At 36.7% G+C, this 27,270-nt stretch overlaps 1 protein-coding gene across 3 annotated transcripts; it reads left to right on the top strand.

Annotated features, from left to right (window-relative positions):
* The first annotated feature begins 3 nt into the window (after positions 1-3).
* Positions 4-25,069, top strand: Kdm4d (lysine (K)-specific demethylase 4D). Of its 3 annotated transcripts, none has more exons than XR_001232568.1 (3): positions 4-391; positions 1,885-1,976; positions 7,437-10,155. XR_001232568.1 is itself a non-coding variant. In XM_005414887.2 (3 exons), the coding sequence occupies exon 3, from the start codon at positions 22,115-22,117 to the stop codon at positions 23,675-23,677; it is 1,563 nt and encodes a 520-aa protein (XP_005414944.2). In that variant the 5' UTR covers positions 4-391; positions 1,885-1,976; positions 21,777-22,114; the 3' UTR covers positions 23,678-25,069. The 3 variants fall into 3 exon arrangements, 2 of the variants coding, with proteins under 2 accessions (XP_005414944.2, XP_013365553.1); XM_005414887.2 differs by lacking the exon at positions 7,437-10,155 and adding an exon at positions 21,777-25,069; XM_013510099.1 differs by lacking the exons at positions 1,885-1,976; positions 7,437-10,155 and adding an exon at positions 21,777-25,069.
* The last annotated feature ends 2,201 nt before the right edge of the window (positions 25,070-27,270 follow it).

Raw genomic sequence — 27,270 nt, 5'->3', positions numbered from 1 at the left:
GGACGTTGGCGTGACGACACCAGGGGGCGGGGCCGAAACAGCCCAGGGGGCGGGTGTTTGAAATCAGTGCCTTAGAGTAGACCCTAAATATCGTTTTATACCTTGGAGAACCAATTACTTAATGTCTCTTCCGTCTTTTCCTTTCCCGACCCCCTCCCAGACTCCTCCATTCCGGTTCTGCGTGGATGGGAAACCCCGGGTAGCCGACACCACGTCCCCGGCTGGGATTACACCAAACTGTTTGAATTCAACGGCTCCTGCTTCGGTCCTTTCTCCTGAGCTAGACCCAGCAAGCCTAGGGAGTTGGGCTACGGAAAAACTAGTGTTTTCATTTAATTGGATATGAAGAAAGAACAAAAATGTTACGGGGGCAGCCACGATCTTTATAAAGGTACCATTCCTGCAAAAATATTAGACTTCAAAGCAAAGGTTGTAGTCGTATTGTTTGTGAAATTTTTATTTTTATTAAGAAGGCGTTTAGCGTTGCTGGACGGGAGATGTCAGTGTTAGCGTTTACGACCTTGAACGTTTGGAACGTTGGTGGGCCCAACTGCCCGGAGCGCGAGGTGGAATTAAGATGGCTACTCAGGCGTTGGGGAAGTTTTAACGAGGCGTGGAAGAGGGGGCGCGGGCGGGGGTCACAGGGCCGTCTTCTCCCGTCCTGAGAAAAAGCTCGCTGAGGGCAGGGCTGAGTTTGTCTTGATGCAGATGTATATGTCGCCTCCCGTAGAAGTGGGCCTGACTTAGATGCTCAATAAGTGATTGTTAAACAAACAAAAATCCAGCTTCCCCAACTTAGCTTCCTGTGTCAGGGTCTCATAAAATTTAACATTTAAATACTTTTCTCCCCAAGCTCAATTTTAAATTGAGAAAGAAAAGCAGAAAAAGATCCTTCCCCTCAAAGTTCACGATGCAAATCTAGATTTTTCGTAGGAAGGTATTCCCCTTATACATCGTACTGATAACTCAAACCAAAATCCCAGGATACCCACCTAAATTCCTTTTCCTTCACTTTTTGGATCCTGCTTATTTGCCAGTCTCGCCCGTTCTTTCAAAAGTTACCCTAAATGTCATTCATGGCACCACCTTAAGCCAAGCCACAGTCATCTTCCGCTCATAATTGCCCCCGTGGGTCTTCCTGCTTCTTTTGTACTACAATTTTGCATGTAGCAGTGGACGCCATCTTTCAAAATTATCCATCTGATGATTTATGTTCCTTTATAATATTCTGCTGCACTTAGAGTAAAAGTCGTATTTCTTCAAGTGACCTGAGGTCCCATGGAGTCTGGGTTCTGCTTTATCCCTGACTTGACTTCCAATCGTTCATTCTTATATACCAAGCTCTAGTAGTCAAGTTGGTATTTCTTCTGTTTAGAGGAGTTTATGCTAGTTTTTCTTCACTGCCTCTGCCCCAAGATGACTGTGTTGCCATCCTTCAAGTCTCAACTCAGATACTACAGGTTTTGGAGGTTTTCCCTGACATCTCTATTTGCACCCCCACAATAGCATCACATCACCCTGTTTTATTTTTTCACACTTATGAACACTACCTGTATGTTTGCTGTTGCATTTCCTTGTTTTAGGTCTGAAAGGCTGCATAGCAAGGGCATTGAGAGAAAGAGGTCTAGCCTACGTTGGTTCTAAATTCCAGTTTAGTCCTTTTCCTAGCTGTGTGACTGTAGGCAAGTTATTCTCCCTCTGCACCCTGTGTCCTTATATAAAAATGAGGCTAATTCTAGTCCCTGCCTCATAATGTTACTGTAAGGATTAAGTAAATTAATACTTGTAAAGTGCTTAGAATCGTCTCATCAGGATTTGGTAGATATATGTTAGCCATCGTTATTAATATTATTTTTATTATTATTGTCTATCTTCCTGTATTAGAGCGTAAGTTCCAGGAAAGCAGGAACCTTGTCTCTTGTTCACTGGTGTATCCTCTGCATATAGAGCAGTGCCTGGCACAAAATAGGTGCTGAGTAAGTATTTGTTGAATGAGTAAATGAATGAATGAATGAATGATGCACTATGAAATAGAAGAATAGGGTAACAATGGCAAGATGGTGACCCAATTATAGAAAGTAATATGCAGTTGTATATTGTAAAGGTTTTTATCAATCTCATGATTGAGTCACCTCAATCCATTTAACTACCCAATCTTTTGACTGCCAACTATAATAAAATAAACTCTCAATAATTTAAATAACACCAACATATAATATAATCAATCAGTTCACAAAATTAAAAGCTTTTGACTAAAATGTCTGAAAATAATAAAAAAATCAACAATTTTTTTACTTAATCTTTTTTTTTTGAGATAGGGTCTTGCTATGTAACTCAGGCTGGTTTGAATTCTCTGTAATCTTTCTGCCTCAGCTTCCTGAGTGCTGGGATTACAGGTGTGTGTCACCATGCCAAGCTATGTAAATGGTCTGAAAGTACTATTAAGAAAATGAAATAAAACCTTTGATTTAAGCAGTGTGAAAATATTTTTCAAAAAGAAGTGTTGAAAAGTTTACTGAAGACTTATAATTCATCCTGTTAGCTAACCTAGCTGGCAAAGATCATACAAGCTTTCATAAATTTTTGTATTTGTTTATTTTATTTTAAACCCATTACTGCAAAAATGTAGTTGGACCCCTAATTCTGCTTGCCAGTTCTCTTATAGTTTCTTAAATGGTTATCTTCCCCCATGGAATACTGGTATCCACATTCCCCTCCTTCAGCTGTATTTATCTCTGCTACCTCTTTTTCCTTTTTTCCTCCTTTTTTTGAGAATAGAGATATTTTGACTTCTCTCCAGTTTTGCAAATGAGAGAATAAATGAATGGGTGGATAGATGGATGAATGAATGAGTTTTATCAGGAAAACGTGTTCTGATGTATGAAGTTACTGCCTTACTTTATTATATTTTAAAGGAGAAAACATTAACTTACATTCTGAAATCCTGATTTCAAATGAAGATATGACAAGATCCAGAGAAATGGTTTTGATTTGGGAGATAGTCACTAAATTAAACAGTCATGTTTTTTAATAAATTAAGTTAATTAAAAATTAAGTTAACTCATTAAGTTACTCATACCCTCAATGTGGTTACAACTCCAGTACAGTCTCTCTCCATTTTTATCAGTTGAGTCACTTATCTAAATTCTAGTAAGCCCCCTTATTTATGAAAGTATCTATCTGCAGAAGGCAACAGTTTCACTTAAAAATATTTGAGGCTCTTAATACAAAATATGGAAAAAACCCACCAATGCTCATGAGTCAGAAATCACATTTTAAAATAAAGTAATATAAATAATAGGATCTGGATTGAAATTTTAACCTGCAAATGTATTTTCTAATAAAAAGAGCTAGTGCTTTAATCTGTTTTGACAAGTAGGAAAAATAGAGAAATAAAGTGATTTGTATTCTACCAATAAAATCCTGATTTTAAATGAAGACACGCTGAGGCCTAGAGAGTGGCTTCTTAGAGATCGCCTTTATGGGACATATCATTCACTAGATTACTGGTACAGTTAGAATAACCGCCTCTGTCTAGCCTGATCACATCACCATCTCATTAGTAGGCTGGAACATTATTCCTAAGATAATTAGAAATAAACAGCTTAACAACTGAGGTATAGAAAATGAAATGATAGAAAAAGGCTAGGCAAATTATAAACAAAAACTTTAGCAATATAATCAAACTATTCTTTATATTGAATAATATCAGTAGGAAGACAAGGTGCATCTTGTTACATCACAAGTATTTGCTAGAAAATACGACAATCATAAATACGTATGTAGATAACCACATAGTTGTAAAAATATATAGCAAAACGAAATTATAAGGTGACCAATCTATGATTATCATGAGAATTTTTTTAACAAATTCAGCTTGATAGATAATGCCATTGCTATATGTTATATGTGTGCATATGTGTGTATTTTGTATGTATGCTCATTGTATTTTTGTATGTATATGAAATCCTATAACCAAAATAGGAAAACTGCATTATTTTCAGTGACTTTTGAACATTTACCAAAACTAATTAAGTATAAAGACCCAAAATAAATTTCAATAAATGCCTATGTATATATTTCTAAATGATACTTAGTCTTGCTAATTTTTGAACCTTAATAAGTTTTAAATATTTATATAAATGAATCATTTATATTCTATTGTGTTTTGCTTTTTCCCTCTCAATGTATGTTATGTGCATGTGTGGCAAACTATTTAGAATTGCATTGTGTAAAAATATGCACTATATTATCCTATCAATTATATTTCCATTATGGTGGTATTACAAATAATGCCACTATAAACATTCTTGAAAATGTGTAAAGGTATATATATATGTGTATTTTGTATATATATTATGTATTCATAAATATATGAATACATAACATATACAAATATAAATATATACCACACTTTGTATAACTTTTTATTTCCATCTCATCTTGTGGTATGTAGTGATACATCATTAAAGAGCCAGGTATGGTGGTGCATGCTGTAGTCCCAGCTCTTGGGAGGCTGAGACAGGAAAATCACTACATGTTTGAGGTCAGCCTTGGCAACATAGTAAGTTCAAGGCTAGCTTGAACTACATACTAAGACGCAATCTCAAAAGGCAAAAAAAAGTCATTTAAGTTTTAATTTCTATTTCCTTCCTTGATTACTAATTTATATGCCATTTTCTATTTGGTTTCCTTTTGTGAAGTACTTTTCTATCAAATTTTCTTTATCTTAGTGAATTTCTATGAATTTGTGATACTTTGGATACAGATTCTCTAGTACTTATTTGTATTGCATATATAATTTCCCAGTTCTTGGCCTCTCCTTTTGAAATATTTTTATACTGATTTCTTATCTTGTGCGTTAGTGATTGGACATAGGACCATGGGCATGCTAGGCAATCACTCTAACCCTTGAGCTCTACGCCCAGGCTGACACTGATTTTGATATACAGAAATCTTTCGTTTAGGGTAGTTAAACTTATTAATCTCCCTTGTACTTACAGTATTTCTTGCTTGAAAATGTCCCTACTTTGAGGTCATCACAATTTTCTCAGATATTATTCACAAGGCTTCTTAGGACTTCCACAGCTCCATCAGAAAATCGTTTTTGTGCAGGGTTTAAAATCTGGCTGAACAAGTCTTCTCACCTCTTTCCTTTTTTATATGAGTGCCTTTGCAAGTCCTGGTCTTTTGGATCTTAGTATAAAATTTAGGAGACATTTATCGAGTTCCACAAAAGTACCTTTGGTATTTTAATCGGGATAACATTGACTTTATAGATTAAGAAAAATTGACGTTTTAGAAACATTGAGTCTCCAAATCTACTAGCAGGTTCTATACTTTTGTATTTATTTAGGTTATCTTTAAATACTTTAAAGTGTATTTAATATATTGTAGTCTTCATAGAAATATTGCAAATTTTTAAAGTTTTAGATCCCAATTAGCATTTAATGATACTGTAAATGGCATCTTTCTTAGATTTTGTGTTGCTATTGTACATAGAAATATAATTGATTTTTTATATATAGCTATTTTAAGTTCAGAGAACTTAGGCCTGGGGATATAGCTCAGTGGCACAAGTGCCTGCCTGGCAAGTGCAAGGTCCTGAGTTAGATTCCTGGTACAAAAAAGAAAAATTAACTTCAGAGAATGTGCCAAACTGTCCTCTTAATTCAGATGGTTTACTCGGAGATTTGGATTTTTCACGTACACTCATATCTGTAATACCGACAATATTATTCTTTTCTTTCCAGTCTTTTTTCCCCTTCCCTCTCCTTTTCTCTTGGCCTTGTGTTGTTTAGGACTTTCAAGACATTGTTGAATAAAAGTGCTTATTGCAGGCATCCTTGTCTTTTCCCTGAACCACAAAGGAAAACTTTTTAACTTTTTACTATTAAGAGTGATTTTGCGGAAGGTTTTGGGTGATGTGCTTTAGTACTATTAAGATTTTTTTAGTTTGCTGAAAAAAATAATGAATTTTAGCAGATATTTTTTCTGCATCTGAGATTCGCTTTTAGTCTGTTATAATGTATGTTATTACATTAACTTATCATTTTCTAAAAGTTTGAAAATTTGCAGCTAGCCTTTCGTTACAGTCATAAACACATCTGGATCATGTTGCAAACATTCTTGGAATTAGTTTGCTCAAATTTTCTAGGACTTTCGTATCTATATCATGAGAGAAATTGGCTTTTTTTTTCTCATAGTGTCCTTGTGGGAGATTTATACTATTTGTATTATAATATGAATTAGGAAGTATTCTTTCTTTTTCTGTTCTCTGTGGAAATTTGTCTAAGATTGGATCTACAGCTTCCTTGAACGGTAAAATTTGCTGATATAGCCATCTAAGCCTGGACTTTTATTTCTGGGAAGAGTTGGATGACTGCTTCAGTTTCCTTTTTGGTTATGGATATAATTAATGTTGTGTTTCTTTGTGTCAGTTTTGCTATTATATTTTTCTAGGCATTTAACTTATTTCAATCAATACATATTTACATAAAGTTGTTCGTGCTATATTCTCTTTTTTTAATTTCTGTATCATCTATATGGGTATTCATTCCCTTTATTTTTCCTTATATGGTTATTTATGCCTTCTCTTTTGTTTTTCCACCATTCTTACCAAAGATTTTTCAATTTTATTAGAATTAAGAAGAAACCTTCTGGGTATGTCTGTTTTCTGTTTTATATTGGTTTTGCATTTCACCAAGTTTTGACGTTATTTTCTTCTACTTTCCTGGTTATTTTTTTTTTTTTCTAATTTCCTCAGATGGATGCTTAGTTCATTTAATTTTCTAGCCATCTTCCTTTTCTTAAATATTTATGTAAGGCTTTAAATTTCTCTTTTAATACTGTTTACTAGTATCACATAAGATTTTAAATGTAGTGTTTTCACTCTCATTTAGATCACAGTATTTCCCAATTTGGTTTTTGTTTCATTTCATTAAATATTTTTAATTTTGTAGGACTATGAATTGTCTGTTTTATTATTTTCTAACTTTATTGTGTTGTGGTCACTGATTTTAACCATTTTTCATTAAAACTTGTTTTATAGCGCCAGTTTTTTGGTAAATTTTCTAAGTTCTTATAATACTTGAAAGAAATTACATTCCACAGTTTGAGTACAAAGTTCTATATTCTGTTGCTTTTTAACTGTTGTATATTGGTGTTCTGGTTTATGCCTATCATTTCTGGGTCCCTTTGTTCTCAAAAGTGTCTCAGGTTAGATGAGAAGTGATAAGATGTATCCTAATGTTAAAGGTTAGAACTACTCATATTAAAATCTAAAGTAGTGTAAAATTCTTACTAACTTAGCCAACATTCAGTGTTTTACTAAAGATCATATCTAGTTATTTAGGACTTCCATTCCTGCCTAGCTCTGAAATAGAATAAGTATGAGTTGTGGAAAAGGAGGAGATGCAATTTGTGTTTTTTTCTAGGAAATACTATAATCTACATGGAAAACTCGAGAACAAATGTTGAAACTAGTATCGAAGTATACATATGAAGATTTGAATAAAGGGAGAGATACACCATTTAGTGAATGGAAATGCTCAACAAGAGCTGTGGAAATCTTCCTCAAATTTTTCTCTGCTTTCAGTGCAATTCTAATTCAAATCAAACAATTTTTATAGCACTTGACAGATTTACTCTAAAATGAATGCTGAAGTTTATAAATCTAGCCAATCTAGCCAAATTGCTTCTGAGAAAAAGATATGAAGATGTGGAGACTTCCAAGTACCAATGCTAAATATAAAATTGTAGTAGTTAAATGAGAGCAGCATTGTCACAATATAAAAATAAATGATTGGGCCTTATGGAGCATTTAGGAGATCTGTTATGACTTGACATATGAGAGGAAGATCCCAACTCAAAAGGGAACATGCGAATAGACAACTGGATTTGTAAAACAAAGAAAGCCCAGACCAGAAATACGGATCCGCGCCTCCTGACAGCCACACAATGTTTCAAATGAGTGAAACCAAATAAAAGTAAAAAAATAATTACAAGAAGGTAGAATTTTTTGTCACCTCAAAGCAATGTGTTACTTGAATTGGACATAAGGAATGAATGATAATAAAAACACTTAGCAAATTTGATTACATTTGATTTAAAAACATTTGTGACATGATTTAAATGGAGGTGATGGGCTGAAAGAAGGTGTTTGTGAAAATACAATAGACATAGAATTAATATCCCAAACATTTAAAAAGCTTACAAATCAGAAAAAGTCTTAAAAAGCAGTCTAACAAAAAATGATTAAAAGATGTAACTGGTGATTCACAGATCTGAAACCTAGAAAAGGTCAGTAAATCAGAGAAAAAGGATTTGACTTTACCATTAAATAGGCTACCCTATAATGGTATTAATAATAAAGCAATAAAAGGAGATAAATTAATCAAATTGCACACCTGGGGTTATGGAGAGACAGAAACTCTCCTATTCTATTGGTTAATGTTTTTAGGATAGCCAGTAGTTTGAGCAACTTGACATTGCCTAGCAAAATACAGATTTTAGTTTCTGTGTTACTTGTTAAATTATCTAATCTAGATAAATGATATATGAGCACAAAGAGATACAAGGTGTTGTTTGTAACAGTATGCATTAGAAGTAATGTAAAATTCCACCAAGAGATACGCATCAATAAAATATATTCTTAAAAAATATGTATACATGCATATATATACATATATATTCTAAGAGTATATTTTATAATAGAAACGTCTTAAAACCTTTAATGTTGAATGTTTAAATTGCAGGAAATGGTCACATTTTCATATTATAAAATCATTTATATGTAAAATAAAATAGCAGACATCCAACACAGTACTCTATCATTAATGGACACACACACACAAGTGAAAAGCTATCTAGACATGGAAGTGCACCATATTCATGGTTGTAGTTACAAATGGGGAGGGAAATGGAGGAAGGGATTTGGAGTATGAAATGGACTTCTATCTGAAGTATTTATTTCTTTTACTTAAAAGTAGGAACAAGATCCTTAAGTATGTTTTCCTCACTACTACTTAGCAGGATACTGAAGGTTCTAGCTAGAGAATTAGGCAAGGAAAATAATGTATCCAGATTGGTAGGAAAGAAATGAAACTATATTGACATGGCATGACCGTATGTATAAAAAGTGACTCGATGACATGACCTTATGTGTAAAACATTGTAAGAACTAAAAAACTACTAGGACTAAGAAAATTTGTCAGGGTTTCAGATACAAGGTCAGTTTACAAAAAAATCAGTTGCTTTCTATACACTAGTAAAAAAGAATAAAATATTTAGGAAAAAAATAATGAAAGAAATGCAAGACTTACACCCTAGGAGCTATAAACATTGTTAAGTAAAAGTTTTAAGTAAGTGGAAAGATATTTTGTGTTCATGGGGCAAAGACTAAATATTATTAAGACAGTAATACTCCCCAAGTTGTTCTACAGATTTAGAGTAATCATTATTACAATTTCTGCTGTTTTTCTCCCCTCAGAAATTAAAAGTTGATTCTAAAATTCATGTGGAGACAAAAGACCCCTTACAGCCAAAACAATTTGAAAAAGAGAAAAAACCAATGTGGAGGACTTAGCATTTTCCTATTTAAAATCCTGCCACAGAATTATGGTAATCACAGTACTGGTACTCTAGAATAAGCACAGGTTCAAGGTAGTGTGTTGAAAGTCCAAAATGAACTGTTATATTTATGTGAATTGATTTTTAGTATATGTTTAAAGACAGTTCAGTAGGGGAAAATGATCTTCAAAAAGTGCTCAAGCAACTGTATATCCACAGGCAAAAGAATGGATTTGGATCCCTATACAAAAATTAAGTCAAAATTGATTGTAGACTTAAATGTAAGCTAAAACTATAAAAACCTTAGGAAAAAAGCCAGGAAAATTTTTGTGATCTTAAGCTCGTCTCTTGTTTCTTAGAAACAGTACCAAAAGCACAAGCAAGAACATCAAAAATTGATAAGTAGACTTTATCACAATTCAAAACTTACCTACTTCCAAAAGCATAGCCAAGAAAGTAAAAAGAAAACCCACAACATGGGGAACATATGTGCGAATCATATATCTGGTAAGGGACCAGCACATGTAAATACTTCTTATAGCTCAGTAATGCGAAGACAAAAAAAAAAAAAAAAGCAAAAGATTTGAATAGAAATCTCTGAAAAAGATGTAAATGGCCAATACTATATGAAGAGATGCTCAGTATCATCATTAAGGAAATGTAAATCACAAAACCACAGTGATTACTACTCTATACTCACTAGAATTGCTATAGTAGAAGAGACAATAACGAGTATTTGGTGATGTCAGAGAAACTGGAGCTCTATTATATGCTGGGAATATAAAATGTTACAGTTACTTTAGAAAACTAGCAATTTCTCAAAATGTTAAACATAGAGTTGTGATAGAATCTAACAATTCCTTTCCTAGGTATCTACCAAGAGAAATAAAAATGTATGTCCACATATAAATGTGTACATGTAAACGTGTACATAATGTTCATAACATTATTCAGAATAACTCAGAAATGAAAACAACCTAAATGTCCATCAATTGATGAATGAATATTAGTATAACCATAGAATATTATTTGGCTATAAAAAGAACCAAAATACTCATACATACTACCACATAGGTGAACTTCAAAAAAATGCTGAAAGCAGCCAGACATAAAATAGCACATTTTGTAGATTCCATTTATATTAAATATCAAGAGGAGACAAATTGATGGAGGTAGAAAGTAGATTAGTGCTTGCCGGGATGTGGGTGTGGAAATGGGCTGTGACTGCATATGGGAACAGAGATCCGTTTTGGCGTGATGGAAGCATTCTAAGATTAGGTTGTGGTGATGCATGCACAGCTTTGTAAGTATACTGAAAACCATTTAAGTGTTCACTTAAAATGGATGCATTTTGTGTTATGTACATTATATCTCAATAAAGTTGTTAAAAAACTACTTGAAGCAAATGAAATGTAAAGGTCTCAATTCTCACTCGTTGGAATGAAGGTTTTCATTATAGGTTCTAATTTCTCTATTTTTAATATTTCTGTAGAACAAAACTCAAGACATCATAAATTTCTGGGCCCCAGTTTCAAATTAGATAAACTTAGTCTAAACTTAGTCTTAATTAGATTCTTAGCCTCAGATACTTACAGGTGTCTGTATCTCTAAAGGAAATGACTAGATCCTTATTAAAGCATTCTCTGTGAAGCTCACTATTATGCACGGCAAATCCAACTCTGTAGGGCCTGCTTCTTAAAAACAAATGAAGTATAACTATAATTAACACTCCTAGAGAGAGGAGAAAAATCGACAGCCATGGGAAATATTTTTACAATTTTTAATAGAAGTGCTATTTAGAGAACAAGAATAATTCCTGGAATTTAAAAATAATTGACAGATTTGGCAAATATTTAACAGAAGAACAAAATGTTGGAAAATAAGGAAAAGATAATTCAAAGACCAGTCAAAGGGTTTGATGTTCAACTAATTGTATGTACAGATGTACAACAAGAGAGAAAGAGAACTGAAACTGGAATGGAAAAGAATACATTTGAAAATACAAATCAATTTCACAGCAAAGATGACAGTGGCTTCTATATTGCAAGCACAATAGTTGATAAGAAAGATTTACCAGTTATATCTTAGTAAAATCCTAGAAAATGAAGATCAAAGTAATAGCCTAAAAGTTCAGAGAATTAAAATAGATGGTATAAGATCAGAAAACAGATTGGTTTTGGATTCTGAGAAGATAGAATTCAATAAAGAAGTATCTCCACAATTCTGAAAGAAAAAGAATTTGGAGAGTAGAAAAAGACATTTTCAGATGTGCAAAATCTGATAAACCATTGTGACATTTGTGGCCACTCAATAATTTTAAAATTTCCTTTTTGTATTTGAGAACAGGCCACATTATGATCCCCACCTCACCAAAGTTGAAGCCAGAACTCAAGTTTTCCAGCATTTATTATTGAAAAGGCATAGGTATTTCTTAAACATAGATTATGACCTAGGAGGCTGTCCCAATCAGACACTTCCATGAAAGACCTCAATTGAAGAAATTCGTGGAAGTAGATTTTGCAAAGAATCTGCCTTTGGAGGAAGGTGGTAGGAGACTGAGCTTTCAGAAAGAGAAGTGGCATAGCCTCTAGGTGAAAATGCCTTTGTTGCTTTAATGAGAAGAGATACATGAGTACATCCACACATTTTGTTGGATAAGTTGGGTATGGTTCCTGACTGTCTTCAAACCCTACTCTGGTCCTTTTGGAGATTCTGCAAGCTACTTAATCTTCTAATGAAACTTTCAAAGATACTCCTGATGGCTGTGCTTTATCAACACAAATGAGTACACGGGAAAGAGACTGAGATGGAGAGGACTGAGGGATCTAACAAAATAGGGATTATGATGTATGTGAATGTGCTGGGATGCAGGCTGTGTGACAGCCTAAGGACTAACCACTCCAGATTCAACCAAGCTCCGGGAAGAATATTTCTGAGAAGAGAAACCTGCTTTAGTATTTGGTGTGTTTTATACATTTAGAAGATTTAAAAATTTTGGGGAATGAATTAATATGTGTAAAACAAAACCACTAAAAGAAGACAATTTTCAGCTACAAGATAATAAATATTTATATACAAATGACAGTGTAATCACAGTACACTATGAGAACCAGCAGTGACTAATTCTATTTGGTAAAAACTCAGACTTAATTTAACTAAAATTTTGATACAACCATACGAGAAGGGCAGAGGTAGTTTATGTTTATTGGGGTGGGAGAATAAAACCCATATCTTATAGTTTGAGTGGCCACAATGTCTAAACTTGAAAAGTCTAAAAAAACGAAATAACAAAACCAGGAGAAACAGCTAGAATGTGTAGTGATTGAATATGAGGACTAGGAACGATAAAGGGGAAATCTATTAGTCAGGGTTCGTGTAGTTACATACCATAGAATTCACTCCAGTTTAAGCCAAAAGAATTATTTAAATATTGAGTAGTTACAGAATCTCTAGGAAGTCCAAGAACCAGACTTACATGCTACCCAAGGAATTTATTTATAGTTGATTGACAATTCAAAGAAGGATATATTAGTAATTGCTTCATCAACTGTATCCTTATGGCTCCTGCCTCTGCTACTAGATACCACTATTACTGCCATAGTGTCCATCCAACAGATGAAAGTAAATAGAGGTGACTCAAATGACATAAGTAATTCCATGCTCAATTTATTATATGTCACGGTGAATCATAATATGACACTAAGTTTTTGGATTTAAAGACCAAATCCCAGTTTCAAGGTTTACACTATTCATACTTGATGCTTCCTGTCATGAATCTTTCAATTCTATAGCTACACACCTTCTGGATGTTCCTAAATAGTTGGTCCACACAAAATGTTGGCATTTGGGGGCACAAAGGGTATAGCATAAGTCATCGTTTTACCTTTTCTGTGCTATGAAGCTTATCAAGAAAGGGGCAGAAACAGGCAGATGTTTTGGAGAAAGAAGCAAACACATCTTATGGGAGAAATTTATCATTTTAGATAAGTGCCTGGCAGAGGTTAAAGCTGCGTGTCAAGTCAAACACATTCTGGAGAGCTTTCACCTCAACAGTTTGTGTTAAGTACCAAGTAAACGGTCCAGGCAAATAGTGCTGCTCAGAGTACAGCAGATAGAACCCTCACTAACGTGGAGGGCTGGTAGGGAAAGATGCCTTGTGTATCAAAACCCCAGGCTGGTCTGGAAGGCAGGGTTATAATTTAAAAGGAGAATAAAGAAAGAAGTTAAGGAAGGGAGGGAGGGACGGAGGAAGGAAGGAAGACATAATCAGGGCCAATGACTAGACATACTTGACTACAGCCAAGAGTTTGTGTAAGGAAGTATCAAGAGATACATTTGGGAAAACAGAGCAATAAAGGTGGGAATCAGCAATCATCAGTCATGTTTTACTACTTCCCCCAAACCTCCTAAATAACTGTAACAGGGTTTATGTTTTGAGGAATAAACATCTAAAGATAGGTGACAAAGGAGACAAGGTCTGGTGGAATTCGGAAGTTAGAAAGTGTATGGAGAAGCGTAAACTGACTTATCAGGCCTGGGAAGCTGAGTCCTAGATGGCAGGAACAAAAGCCAAGAAGCAGCCATGTGTCTATAGAACCCAGAAGGCTTAGAATGTCATGGCATTGGGTATTCCTGGAAGTGGCAGTTGGAACGAGGATGAGGAAAATTTGTTGAAAGCCTAAGAAACATGTAGAGCCCTAGGTGCCCCCTTCCCTCAGAAGCCGGTTAAACAGCCACTCTCTGACCCTGCCAAAAGATTGAGCTTCATTTTCTACAGTGAGTGGGAAGTGGTCTCTCGAGTGGAAATTTCCAGGAACTACTGAGAGTGTAGTCATGGGGAAAGCAAATTAAGTGAACTTTACAATCTGAATACTGGAACTTTTAGACCTTTTTCCTTTTTCTTCTGGTGGGGAATCCAGACCCTTCTACCTCAAGGGGAAAGTTGAACCAGTTGACTGCAACCAGCCTTAAAGATACCAGCACTGGGGCTTCACCTGGAAAACAGCCAGATCACTATGCAGGGAAGCATCCTCATGAAGCCGTGCACCTTCACCTTCTAATAAACTTTTATGAACTTTACTTCTATATACGAACTATACTGTATGAGCCAAGAACTATCAGATATTTGAGAAGAGTCTTAAATGTGAGAGAGAGAGAACAAGGAGGGGGGCAATTTCAAAGAAATTGACCATAGAGTAAAAAAAAAAACTCCCCAAACCACTGATATTCTAATACTTTTCCGAGGAACAAAAGAAAAAACTCACCCATAAAAAAAACCAAGCAAATAACAAAGAAAATAAAGAAAATTTACATACTTAACAAAACAAACAAAAAAGCCAAAACCCACCAAACAAAAATTAAAGGAAAAGGAATGACCCACTGGAAATTGAAAATTTCACAAGAGAAATGAAAAAGACAAAAGGAGTTTTGCAGAATATAGGTAAAATTTTTCAAAAAGATAGGAAACTGAGAGAAAGAAAGAAAGACAGAAAATTAGAGGTCTAATCTATGCACAGTCCAATATCCAATTAACATGAGATATGTACAGTGCAAAAAGGTTACAGAAAATCACCAAAGAAGTAGTTCAAAAAGTTTGTATCATCAAAAAGCCTGATTTTGAGATTAATAAAATTTAACATTGGAGCAAAGAACTGTTTACCTATAAAGAACTAGGAAACATTTATATCCTCCTTATATCCATTCTCATAGTCACAAAGCAATTTTAGGTGTTAATAAACCCCATAAAAAAACAGAATTAAAGTACCATAAACATACAAAAAAGAAAAAATTAATGTTTATGAGCCTCTATATGGAGAAATGTATTCAGAAATTAATTGAAATGTATATCAAAACACTTTCATTAAATGAAATATAAATTAAAGAAGTGGCAAGTTGAAATCTATTAACATATTAACATTAATATGTAAACTGTTCATATAAGGAACATGGAAGATAGTCATAAATAGATGAGAAAACACATTAGCTGGCCTTTTTCCCTCAGCAAGTGAGTAAAATACTTTCTTTTTCCAAGTAATGTTGCTTGGGCATGTGTGTTGATGTATGTTGGTAATTCCAGCACTCCAAGAGGTTAAGGTAGAAGATCACAAGTTTGAGACCAGCCTGGCCAACCTAGCTACTCAGGAAGACCTTGTTTCAAAATGAAAAATAAAAATGGGCTGGGGATGTAGCTCAGTGGGAGGACCCTGTGTTTAATCTGAAGTATCACAAATAAAATTTAAAAAGTTTGCTCAATATTGAGAATGTAAAATGATAGGTTCTTGTTGGAAAGTTTTAGTCTATGTATTAGAGACATTAAAATGTTTAATCGTGCAATAAAGCAATTCTATTTATAAGTATGTACTCTAAGGAATTTCATTCAATTAATATTTTACTGGATATACTGTTTTATGTACTGAAATATGGGATAAATATTTAAGTATAAGTGATTGGTAGTAATAGTGGAAAAGTAAAAACAAAATAACTGTTTAATAATAAGGGAATCACTTGTCTCCATAAAATAGATTTTTTTCAGCTATCAAATATGGTTATAAATTACTTTCAGTGAATGATAAATACACTTATTTTTTTGAGTACTGAGGATTGAACCCAGGACCTTTGCACTGAGCTACATCCCCAGAACTTTTCTAATTTTTTTGAGGCAGGGTCTCATTAAATTACTGAATTGTCCCAGCTGGGTGCAAGTTTGAGCTCCTTCTTCTTCAGGCTCCCAGAGGACAGATGTGCACCACCATAGCTAGCTAACACTTTCTAACTTGAAAAGAAAGCTTAAACGCAGCATTTAGATATTGACTGTCAGAAGAAACAATGACTAATATCTAAGGCATTTTGCCAACAATGCTCTATTTGAAATAATAGATTTGAAATATACTGTATATGCAACTTGAAAGACAAAGAGGCTTTCCTCTTATGCTGTATCTTGGGTACGGGCTGCAGTGAAAGGGTTATTAAACTCACCCAACTTCATTCCTCACTTTTCCCAGTTTAAAACACACACACACACACACACACACACACACACACACACACACACAGCAGGGGTGTTCAGGAGGTACTATGTTTTAAAACATGGAAGAAATTCAGTACTCTAGTTCCTTCAAGTTTATCCTTCAAAAACCTTCAAGTTTATCCTTCTAAAATCCTTCAAGTTTAAGGGATCAAATATAATTTTTTTATCATTCTGATAGGAAGAAAGTACTTTTTTCAATTGTCATAACTGTCAGGTTTTCTTAGATGATTCCATATTACCATGGTCACTATGGATAAGAATAAAAAGGATGAGTATCTGAAGTGACAGAGCAATTCTCTACTGGTAGCTTGCAGCTCCACTTGATAGATGCAAGATGACAGTCTCACAATAGACATTGAGAGAAGTGACACATTTGGCTGGAATAATGACGGCCTACCGCTGTTACTGTACTGTGTTGTTATCATATTGGAAGATTCTGAGCAGTTTTGCTGTGAGCAGAGTTACACTTATAAAATCAGAGTATTTCCTTTTGATGAGCAACATCTGAAGACTAAGAAAGGAGATGTTGCTTCATTCTTAGGGGCCTCACAAATGTAGAAAGGAAATAAGGTACTTTATAAAACAAATATAAAGTACTCAATTCAAAGCTTATTTTAATTGAATATTCAATAGAAAATGGGGGCTTGTGTGATATTAATAGTATAAAATTATTTCTTGGAGGAAAGACCCTCAGCATAGAGTTTAAGTTTCTGATATTTACACTCCTTTGAAATTTCCTCTTCTCAGTTTTTAGAGTAAGTTTCAGATGAAAAAGAATGAATATGTGATTACATATCCGCCAAATTTTGATTATATATTCCTAAAAATTTTAATAAATTCATTGTATGATAATTTTAAGGTTAAAAAATTATGGTGAAATGGGGAGACTATACATTATACATGTAATCTTGGCATTATAGATCCTCAAGCCTGGCTTGAGTGGGGATGGCTGTGAGTAGGTGAAGCAGGTAAGCTTTATTTCTTGGTTTCCTGTGTAGAGAGGATAAGGAGAGCACAGGAAACCTTCCTGGGGTGTAATATCCTTGTTGTCTCACAGTAGACTATCATGGGATCTTCTATCACTGACAGATGCAATTGTCAACAGTGACTAGGATAACCATTATTATTAGCATAAAGAAAGGCATCTAAGACAAAAAACTAACTTCTGGTGAGAAATAACCAATTTGTGCTTAGCAGGTTGACTTTCAGGGGTTCACTGGACCATTCAAGGTGCAGAAATGAAGAAATACAGGAAACCTTCGGCATTAAAGAAAGCGATGATAATAAATAGCACAATAGTAACAAATGCCATGAACATAAGTGGGACACTTCATGGGAAAAAGAAAGTTAAGAGGAACTAGAATTGAGCCTTGGATAAGTCTGCATGTATGTGATAGGAAGAGGAGGTGGAAGAGGGAGAAAGGAAAGAGGAATATTGCCCTAGAGGTGAGAAAGGAGAGGTGTGCCGTGAACCAGTGATGTAAAAAGGTAAATGATGACTCCTGGCACAGCACTGGGTGGCAATTTGATGACCTGCTGAGAACAATTTGAGTAGTAAGATGGAGGCAGAATCGGAGAGGGAGAAAGAGAGATAAGGAAATAGGTTCGTGAATGTGAACTTCATGGTTTTTATATGTTTGGTGCTGAAAAGAAAGTAGAAAAAGGACAGAAGTCAGGAAAAAGATTGATGACTGATGATTTAATGATAAAAATGATAGTGATTAGTTAATTGACTGTAGTCCTAGAGTATATGGAAAGTACTGACTTAAGGACTTCAAGCGGGAGAGACCAGCCCTGGGAAGAATTGTTTCTCCTCTCTTTTGCAGAAAACAGGAAGAAAGATGGGGTGAGGCCAAGGAGAGAAGGCAGTGTGTTCTAGATAGCCTCACTTAATTATTTCTCTAATACATTTTTTGAGTGCCTACGATATATAAAGTACTAAGATCCTGTGGAAAACACATTATGGGCGAGGCAGATCATGCCCTCAGAATACTTCTACATGGAAAATAAGATAGGTACAGACATAATTTGAGACTGAAAACATAAACTATTGAGTTAAATATATTTTTTCTCCACCTTGATTTTTGTGCTCCACAAAATGGAACACTGACAGTACCAACTTCATGAAATACTTGTGAAGTTTGAATAGGAATATTCTATAGAAAGTGTGTAATAAAAGACATGACAAAATCAAGGGCTAAATAAAGGTGCCATTACTGTATACAGCACAGAAGCTATAAGTGCCAGAAGAGAACTGTAGGAGATTAAAAAGACACGGTGTTTAGGTGAAGTGGTAAAGGAAGATAAGGGCCAAGTTCATCTATTTGGGGAAGAGAGGAACTTCAAGAACTGAGAAGGAAGAAATATTATGGTAAAAATGTGGGAACAGAGAAACGGTTTGAAGTGTAGTACCATAAAGTTAAAATTCATAAAGATTTTAAGATATCAATTTTAAAGACTCACACCCCAGAAAGAATGGCTATCATCAAGAAATTAACCAACAACAAATGCTGGAGGGGTTGTGGGGAAAAAGGAACACTTCTACATGGTTGGTGGGAGTGTAGACCGGTGCAACCACTGTGGAACTCAGTCCAGAGATTCCTCAGTAAACTAAGATTAGAGGTCCCATTCAACCCAGCTATTTCCCTTTTGGGTATTTTTCCAGAAGAACTAAAAATATCATACCACAGTGATATATGTGGACCCATGTTTATAGCAGCACAATTTGTAATAGCTAAATCGTGGAAACAACCCAAATGCCCATCAACTGAGAAATGGATAAAAAGATGTGATATTTTTATATAATGGAATATTACTCAGCTATAAAGAAAGATAAACTAGAGGCTTTTGTAGACAAATGGATGCATCAAGAGACCATACTCGTAAGTGAGATAAATCAGATTCACATGTGTAAACATCGTATTGTCTCCCTAGTATAAGAACCTGAAAGAGTAAACAAAATCTAAAAGGTACAATAGATATTGTGAAAGGGAAAGAAATTACTCAAAAGGAAGGAACAACTGGGATGAGGGAAAAGAGAAAAAAAAGAAGGGAAAAATATGCGCACACACACACACACACACACAGAAGATAGCTAAGATAATTGTATTACTAATTTCTATTGCTTTCTTGAAAGGAGCAGTTGATATTTAATTGTTTCAACATTCTTACATGCCTATGTGTGTTTATCTGAGTAACCAATTTGAAGATAACAATATGTAGTGCAACAATCATTGTTAATTTCTTATCACCTTGTCTGAAATTCTGTATTGTTTTTAGGTGTTTTGCTTATGCCTGTGTGTTTGTTAATATGTTTTGGTTCTTTTATCTTTAAAAAAAATTTTTTTAAAAAAGGGAAAAATATATGTACATACAAGGATAGCTCAAATAAGTATATTGCTGATATCTATTGATCTATTGAAAGGAACAGTTAATGTTAAATTTTTTACTCTCTTGAGCAATTTAGCATGCTTATATCTGGTAATTAGAACAACTAATTTGAAGACGCAATATAACAACCATTGTTGATTTCCTACCACCTTGTTTAATGAAGCTCTGTATCATTTCTAATTTTCTTATAATTGTTATTGTCTTTATTGTCTTTTTATTAATTGTTATTGTTTGCTCAATCTTGCATTCTTACATCTGTTAATCTGAGCACCTTCGTTGAAGATAACAATATGTATATAACAACCATTGTAAATTCTTATCATCTTGTATTTATTGTTTTTGTATTTTATTTTTGTCTTCATTGTTGTTTCTTTTCTTTCTCTTTAAAATAAAAAAAAGACTCAAAGACTTCTCTAGTTTAAAAATCTGTTCTAAGTATTTCATTTTCTTTGTAACTTGCATTATTTAGGGTCCCAACAGGATTGTTTGACCTAATGCAGAAATTCAACACACAAAATCAAATATCGTTTCACCCTCCTTCACCGCCTACATGTTCTCATTTTTTTTTGTCCAGGATAGATTTAATGGTCCATCATTATGATCATTCTGCTGGTCTTTCATCAAATCCAACAGCGTACATGTTCCTCTCTTTGTGCACCATTCTTGCCTGGAAAAATTCTAACCCTGATTGAACACTTACTGTTTGCTTGCTTCATATCTTTTGGATTGCCCTTCTTGATGAGGAAGAATTCTGTCATGATGGACTTTGTCTGTGTAGGGCTTCTACCAGTTTGTGCAAGGCATGGGGAATGCCACAAAGTATACAATATCAGTTAAGGAAATGCATGGTCTCTATTCTTTGTAATTTATTCACTACCCCTTTTTCCCTTCAAATTCTATTTTCTGCCTTTTTCAAGTGAATGTTTAGTTCATTTATTTTCCATCACTCTTTTTCCTTGTAATATAATAAAATATATCTCAGTTGTCTTTAATGGTTTTTGCCCAAATTATATCTTAAACTAACATACAGAAGTCTGTGAAAGTAACCATAGCTTGATAAATTATCATGAGAAGCTATGCTGATGGACATGTAACCAGCACCTAGGTTCAGAGTAGATCACTGTTAGACTAGAGATCCCCATTACTCTAGGTCCCTGCTCACAACAACCTCGTCCTGAAGGTAACCACTACTTTGACTTTGAGAGTAGATTCCTGTTTCCTTCTGATCTTCACATAATGGGATCATGTAATAGGTATCTCTTAATTTTAACACTTTTGTTCAATAAAATCTTTAGACAACTATTATAAACTATTATGTAAAACTATTCCTGCATTTTATGTAGCTTTTGTTTATCTTTGGTGGTATACAGTATTCCATTATATGAATATACAGTACCATAATGTATTTATCATTTGTAATGTTGATGGCCACTTGGTTGTTTACAGTATTTGGCTACTAGAACTAATGTTAGAAGCATTCTTAGGTGTGATTTCAGTCCACAGCCCTGCACATTTCTTGGACATATAGAACAATTAAATTATAGCACATATATATGTTCAAGTTTATACTGTCCAGTTTACAGAGTGACTTGTAGTGTTCTGCATTCCTTCTAGTAAGGTTTGAGAATTCCTAGTGTTTTGTTCCACGTCCATGTCACTTGTATCTGCAATTTAATTTTAGCTTTTCTTTTAAATGAGAGTATCTCATTGTGTTTAATTTATAGTTTCCCAATAACTTTTTCCAAACATTAATTTTCAATCTTTCTATATTATTTCGATTTTGTTTCAGATATTTCCATGAAGATACACTTCCTATATTTCAGTCATCCACTCAGGTTTGGGAAATTAAGTACAACTCAAGAGGACAGAAAGCAGATCCCAACTGAGGAAAATAATAGAGTTGCAGACTGAGTGACCATCAGCATCTGGGCAGCTGCTACCTGGACAACAGTCGTCCACCAAAAAGCCTAAGAAAGATTATTATTTCATTTGCAAAAAGTTGGCTGGTACATCTTACTGCCTCTTACCTAACAGCAACTCAATAATTAAAGACTAGCATTTTCCTGCGTCTCAACTATCTATAATCTATCGACACACTAAGAGGTTGCTTTCTATTAAATTGGAACTATGAAGTCTAAAAACAGATGTGCTCAGAATCCAAGTTGTAGCATAATGATATTTCATCCAACCAAAGAAGAGTTTAATGATTTTGATAAATACATTGCCTACATGGAATCCCAGGGCGCACACAGAGCTGGCCTAGCCAAGGTGATTCCTCCCAAGGAATGGAGAGCCAGAGAGTCCTACGACAACATCGGTGACCTCTTAATAGCCACTCCTCTGCAGCAGGTGGTCTCTGGGCAGGCAGGTGTGTTCACCCAATACCATAAAAGGAAGAAACCCATGACAGTGAGGGAGTACCAGCGCCTGGCCAACAGTGCAAAGTATCAGGCTCCCGCACACCGGAATTTTGAAGATTTGGAGAGAAAGTACTGGAAGAATCGCCTCTATGATTCCCCAATTTATGGTGCTGACATCAGTGGCTCCTTGTTTGATGAAAACACAAAGCAGTGGAACCTCGCGCGCCTGGGCACCGTTCTGGATCTGCTGGAGCACGAATGTGGAGTGGTCATCGAGGGAGTCAACACACCCTACCTGTACTTTGGCATGTGGAAGACCACGTTCGCCTGGCACACGGAGGACATGGACCTCTACAGCATCAACTACCTGCACTTTGGGGAGCCCAAAACTTGGTATGCGGTGCCCCCAGAGCATGGCCAGCGCCTGGAGCTTCTGGCCAGGGAGCTTTTCCCAGGCAGCTCCAGAGTCTGTGGCGCTTTCCTGAGGCACAAGGTGGTTCTCCTCTCACCCACAGTGCTCAGGGACAATGGCATCCCCTTCAGCTGCATGACTCAGGAGGCTGGGGAGTTCATGGTGACTTTTCCCTATGGCTACCATGCTGGCTTCAACCATGGCTTCAACTGTGCAGAGGCCATCAATTTTGCCTCCCCGCGCTGGGTCGATTATGGCAAAGTGGCTTCTCAGTGCAGCTGCGGGGAGGCGAGGGTCAGCTTTTCCATGGATGCTTTTGTGCGCATCCTGCAACCTGAGCGCTATGAGCTGTGGAAACGGGGCCAAGACCGGGCGGTCGTGGACCACAGGGAACTCACAGCTCTCCAGAAGCAGGAGCTGACCCCCTGGAAGGATGTCCATGCAGCCAGGAGAGCCTCACTAGGCCTGAAGCACTTCCGGCTTCGTCAGGCGCCGCAATCCCCTCTGTCTGTGGGCTCCCTCCGTGAGACTGGCTGCAGCAGGAATGTGCGTCCTCGGTGTGCGTCGGGACGACCACCTGCCAGAGGCGCTGCTGCTGGGTCTAGGGCCACAGCGCACAGTTCCCGGGAGTTCAGCCCAGCTCCACGGCCCTGCCATGGTCCGTCTGCTCCGGATATCCACTTGTTAGCTGGCAGACTTCGTCGTGGGCGTCCTCCCCGGGAACTAGGGGTTCAGGGTCCAAACCACCAGGCTCTAGCCAAAAGGCGTAGGTCGGTGGGCACGGAGCACACAGCTCTAGATTCAGATCTTGAGTTCCAACCTGTGCCTCGAGCTTTGATGGTCAAGTCTGTACCTAAGAGCCCTGGGCTACAACATCTTGCTACTGCTTCCAAATGTAGCTTGACCACCCACCCCTAAACTCAGGGGCTGCTTTTATAGCGCACTGCTCAGCTGTCTGGAAGCTTGCAGGGACCTGTCATAGATGAACTTCGAGTCACTTCATAGGACATTGTTCATACATAAGTGAGCCTCTCCAGTGATGCCCCAGGTGCTGGTGAGTCTGTGGTAGTTAAATTCACCGTATTTGTCCTTCCGTCAAGACCTTGGGATATTTTTCAACTCTGGTAACATCTGCATCTCAGCTGAGGTTTCATCCACGGGACACTCTTGGTCTCATAGCTAGGTTCCACTTGGATTACTGGAACCTCCCATCCTCTGGGCCAGCTGTGGAGGGTGCTGTACTTTCCAGGGCTTTGGTTCCCCTTTGCTTTCCCTCTCTTCCCTCGCACCCTTACCTATTTCTTGCAAACTGAGGCACTTTTGACCAGTTAGTTTAATAGAGTCACAGAAAGGTATGACCTTTGTAAGTTATTGATGTATTTAAAATGTGTTCTTACCAAGTATTTGTTCACAGATATATTAAAAATAACAATTAAAATGTCAAGATTTGAGTTTATTTCTAATATTACAGTTTCAAACAGTGAGACAGGAGCAGAGGTTATTTTATATATTTTCTTGTTTTAAAAATATTTAAAGCAAAATTTTTTTGTGGGCTGGTTACATTGTTTGTGAGGATGAGTAAATTTGAGGGATGCACATGGGTCCTGGCTATATCACCAGCTTGGGGTATTTGACTTTTCCAGCTTTGTTTTGAGGGTAACATGGGGGATCCACCTGTCTGGGCAGTAGGAACTAAGTTGCAGGGAGAAGAAAACAAGGAGAGAAAAAAAGTGTCATCACAGATATAGTTTACATTATTCATTCATTTATTGGGCTTAGGTTCAATAAATAAGCCTACCAATTAATGAATGAGACAGCTTCAATTAGTACTATGTATTATAAAAGAACTAAAGTAAGATTGGACAAATGCACAGCAAAATGGGAAGGTGCTGGCTGCCTAGTCATGAAGGTTTCACAGAGTAGGATAGCTTTGTGAGGACTGGCTGACATAAAGGGAAGGTCCAAAGCAAAGTTTTCCACTTGCAAGGACCTGATATGGAGCTTGGTGATTCCCATTTTGCAGAAACAGCAGGAGTTTGATTCTGGGGCATAGAGAGGAAGCAGAAAGGAAGGGGGAGCATGTGGGCCTTGTATCTCGTAACTACAAGAATTGCCGTCTCCAAAAGGAGAAGGCACGGAAAGTTTAGAACAGTAGCAGATATAATGTGATGTGTACACTTAAACAGTTGCTAAATTGCTTGAAAAATGGGGAGGCAGGAGAAATGTCTAGATCATCTGTATAAAACAAACAAATGAGACAGAGTTACTTGGAAAAAATATTCAATGTTGAAAATAAAATGGGAAATTTAAGAATGTGTTTTTGGATAGTTTGTACACAGACGTATTTCTAAAAAGCAAGCTACTCCTCTCTACAAACTTCTCTTCCTTTTCTCCCACCAGCAGACTTTCAGTAATTGAAGCTGTCTTGGACTTGGAAGGACCACTTCAAGGACCTCCTTGAAAGCAGGAGTGAGATTGTGTGTGTGTGTGTGTGTGTGTGTGTGTGTGTGTGTGTGTGTGTACATCCTTTATGAATTATCTGAATCTTATCTGACTGATGTGCATTATCTGAATCTTACATGAGTTGTCTGAAGGGAGACCACGCAAAGCAAGCCAGTAAGTGAGACAGCCACTCCTTGCCTGCAGTGTTGCTGCTTTACACAACACTGTCCGTGACAGAACCCTGCATAAGATGCCTGGGTGGAGAAGGTCATTTCTTTGCAAAGCAACATGCAGGGTGATTTCTGCTTTGCCTACAAGTCAGTTCACTACCGTTACTTACTCTTTGCTTTTTATTTGGGAGGTACATGGGACTGACAACTTCAGCTATCCAAATGTGCTCACCTGCCTCAGAAGTGAACAGAGCGACAGTCTCAGTACTGCAAACTTTGAGGGTTGAGAGAGTAGACTGCATTTCATTCTTTACTAGGTTCACCTGTTTACCTGGAAAGTGTTGGGTTTTTCTTTAAGGGAAAGACATGTACTTCACTTTTATGAGACCGGGTTTCAGAGAAATAGTGAGGAATTAATCATGTGAAAATCATTTAAAAGTGTAAAAACTGAGTTCTGTTACATCATAGACATTTTTGCTCATAGCCTCCACTACAGGCAGGTGATTTGCTGAATGGCAGTGAAGAATATCCTAACCTAAGTGGCTCTACTTATCCCAAATGTTTGTGACCAAAGAAAATCGTACAACAGTATTTCCAGGTTAAATTTGAAGAGAGGGCTGACATCAGTACTTACATGTTTTACATATCAAATATACAGTTGAATGCTTTACAGAATAAGTTCATACATTATTACCTCTAAGACTCTCACGTGCAAGAGAAATCTTCTCTCCTCAAGTACTTCTGAGAGCCTTTCTGTGGAAGCAGTGATCTCTAATAAAATCCAGTTTCTCTGCTGTCTTAAACATATAATTTAAAGAAACTTCAGAGATTACTGAAGAGAACTTATGTCTCTTGGTTGTTGATAGAGCCAATTTAGACGATTCAAAATGTGTTCCCCCCCTCCCCCCCGTTTTTTATTGTCTTTTTGAGATATGGTTTCAGTATGCACTTCAGGCTGGCCTTGAACTCACTTTGTAGCCAAGGCTGGCTTCAAACTCACAGCGATCCTCCTACCTCAGTCTGCAGAGTGCTGGGATTACAGGCGTGCACCACCAGGCCCGGTCTCAAAATGTTCCCTTTAAGAAAACTACACAGAATGTATAACATCTGTGCAAAGAAAAACATAAATATTCTGGGAAATCATGTTTGATTACAACACATAGAACAAAAACCACTGGTTCAAAATTTTCTATCGTACAAATTCCTTTGACTCTATTGCTCAAGTAGCGTTTATATTTGATTCAGCGGCACTTACAGCATCCGTAGGTTCCACTTGCAATAGAGCACACACTTTCCTTGAGGCAAGGACTCTGTCTCTAGGGGCTGCCATCTTTCACGCTTACAGAGCAGGTGTTCTGACTGTACATCTTCTACGCTGTAGTCACCGGTTATCGCGTCTACCAGAGCTGCTGCCCCTGAGCACCGTGAACGCGGCTGCGCAGCAAGACGCCCTCTTAGGACGGTTGCGAGCAGCCACTGCTGACTGGCAGGGAGTCAGACTCCTCCTGTGTTCACTGGTGGACGGGAGGCTTCCCTGAGGAGCTGCCGGCCCACGACACCTGGAAGTGTTTTTCCAGGGGTTCACACCGAAGAACACGTGGTTGCCAAGTATTTCGCACTTCGCTGTTGCTCGGTCCGATTTCTTTCTTATTTCTTGTTGTTTTGCAGTTCCGGCGGCTGAGTCTTTGCCCGAGCCTCATCTCCAGTCTCTTTTCTTACTGAGTGTCCCGGGCTCTTCAGGAGCTTGGGTCCTCCCGCCCGTGCGTGTCAGCGCAGTGAGAGCACAGGCGTGTGCCAGTGCTCCCTCTTGTAAACCGCTTTACCTGGAAAGGGGCTGCAGATGAAGGGAACCCGCAACGGAGCCAGTTCCCAAACGCAGCCGTTTTCATTGTGAGATAT

Source organism: Chinchilla lanigera, unplaced genomic scaffold (assembly GCF_000276665.1).
Source record: "Chinchilla lanigera isolate Chin_1 unplaced genomic scaffold, ChiLan1.0 scaffold00204, whole genome shotgun sequence".
Lineage (NCBI taxonomy): Eukaryota > Metazoa > Chordata > Mammalia > Rodentia > Chinchillidae > Chinchilla > Chinchilla lanigera.
This window is presented reverse-complemented; position numbering and strand designations above follow the sequence as displayed.

Coding starts and splice junctions, on each gene's coding strand:
- Kdm4d (XM_013510099.1), top strand. CDS start 22,115: ATGAAGTCTAAAAACAGATGTGCTCAGAATCCAAGTTGTAGCATAATG.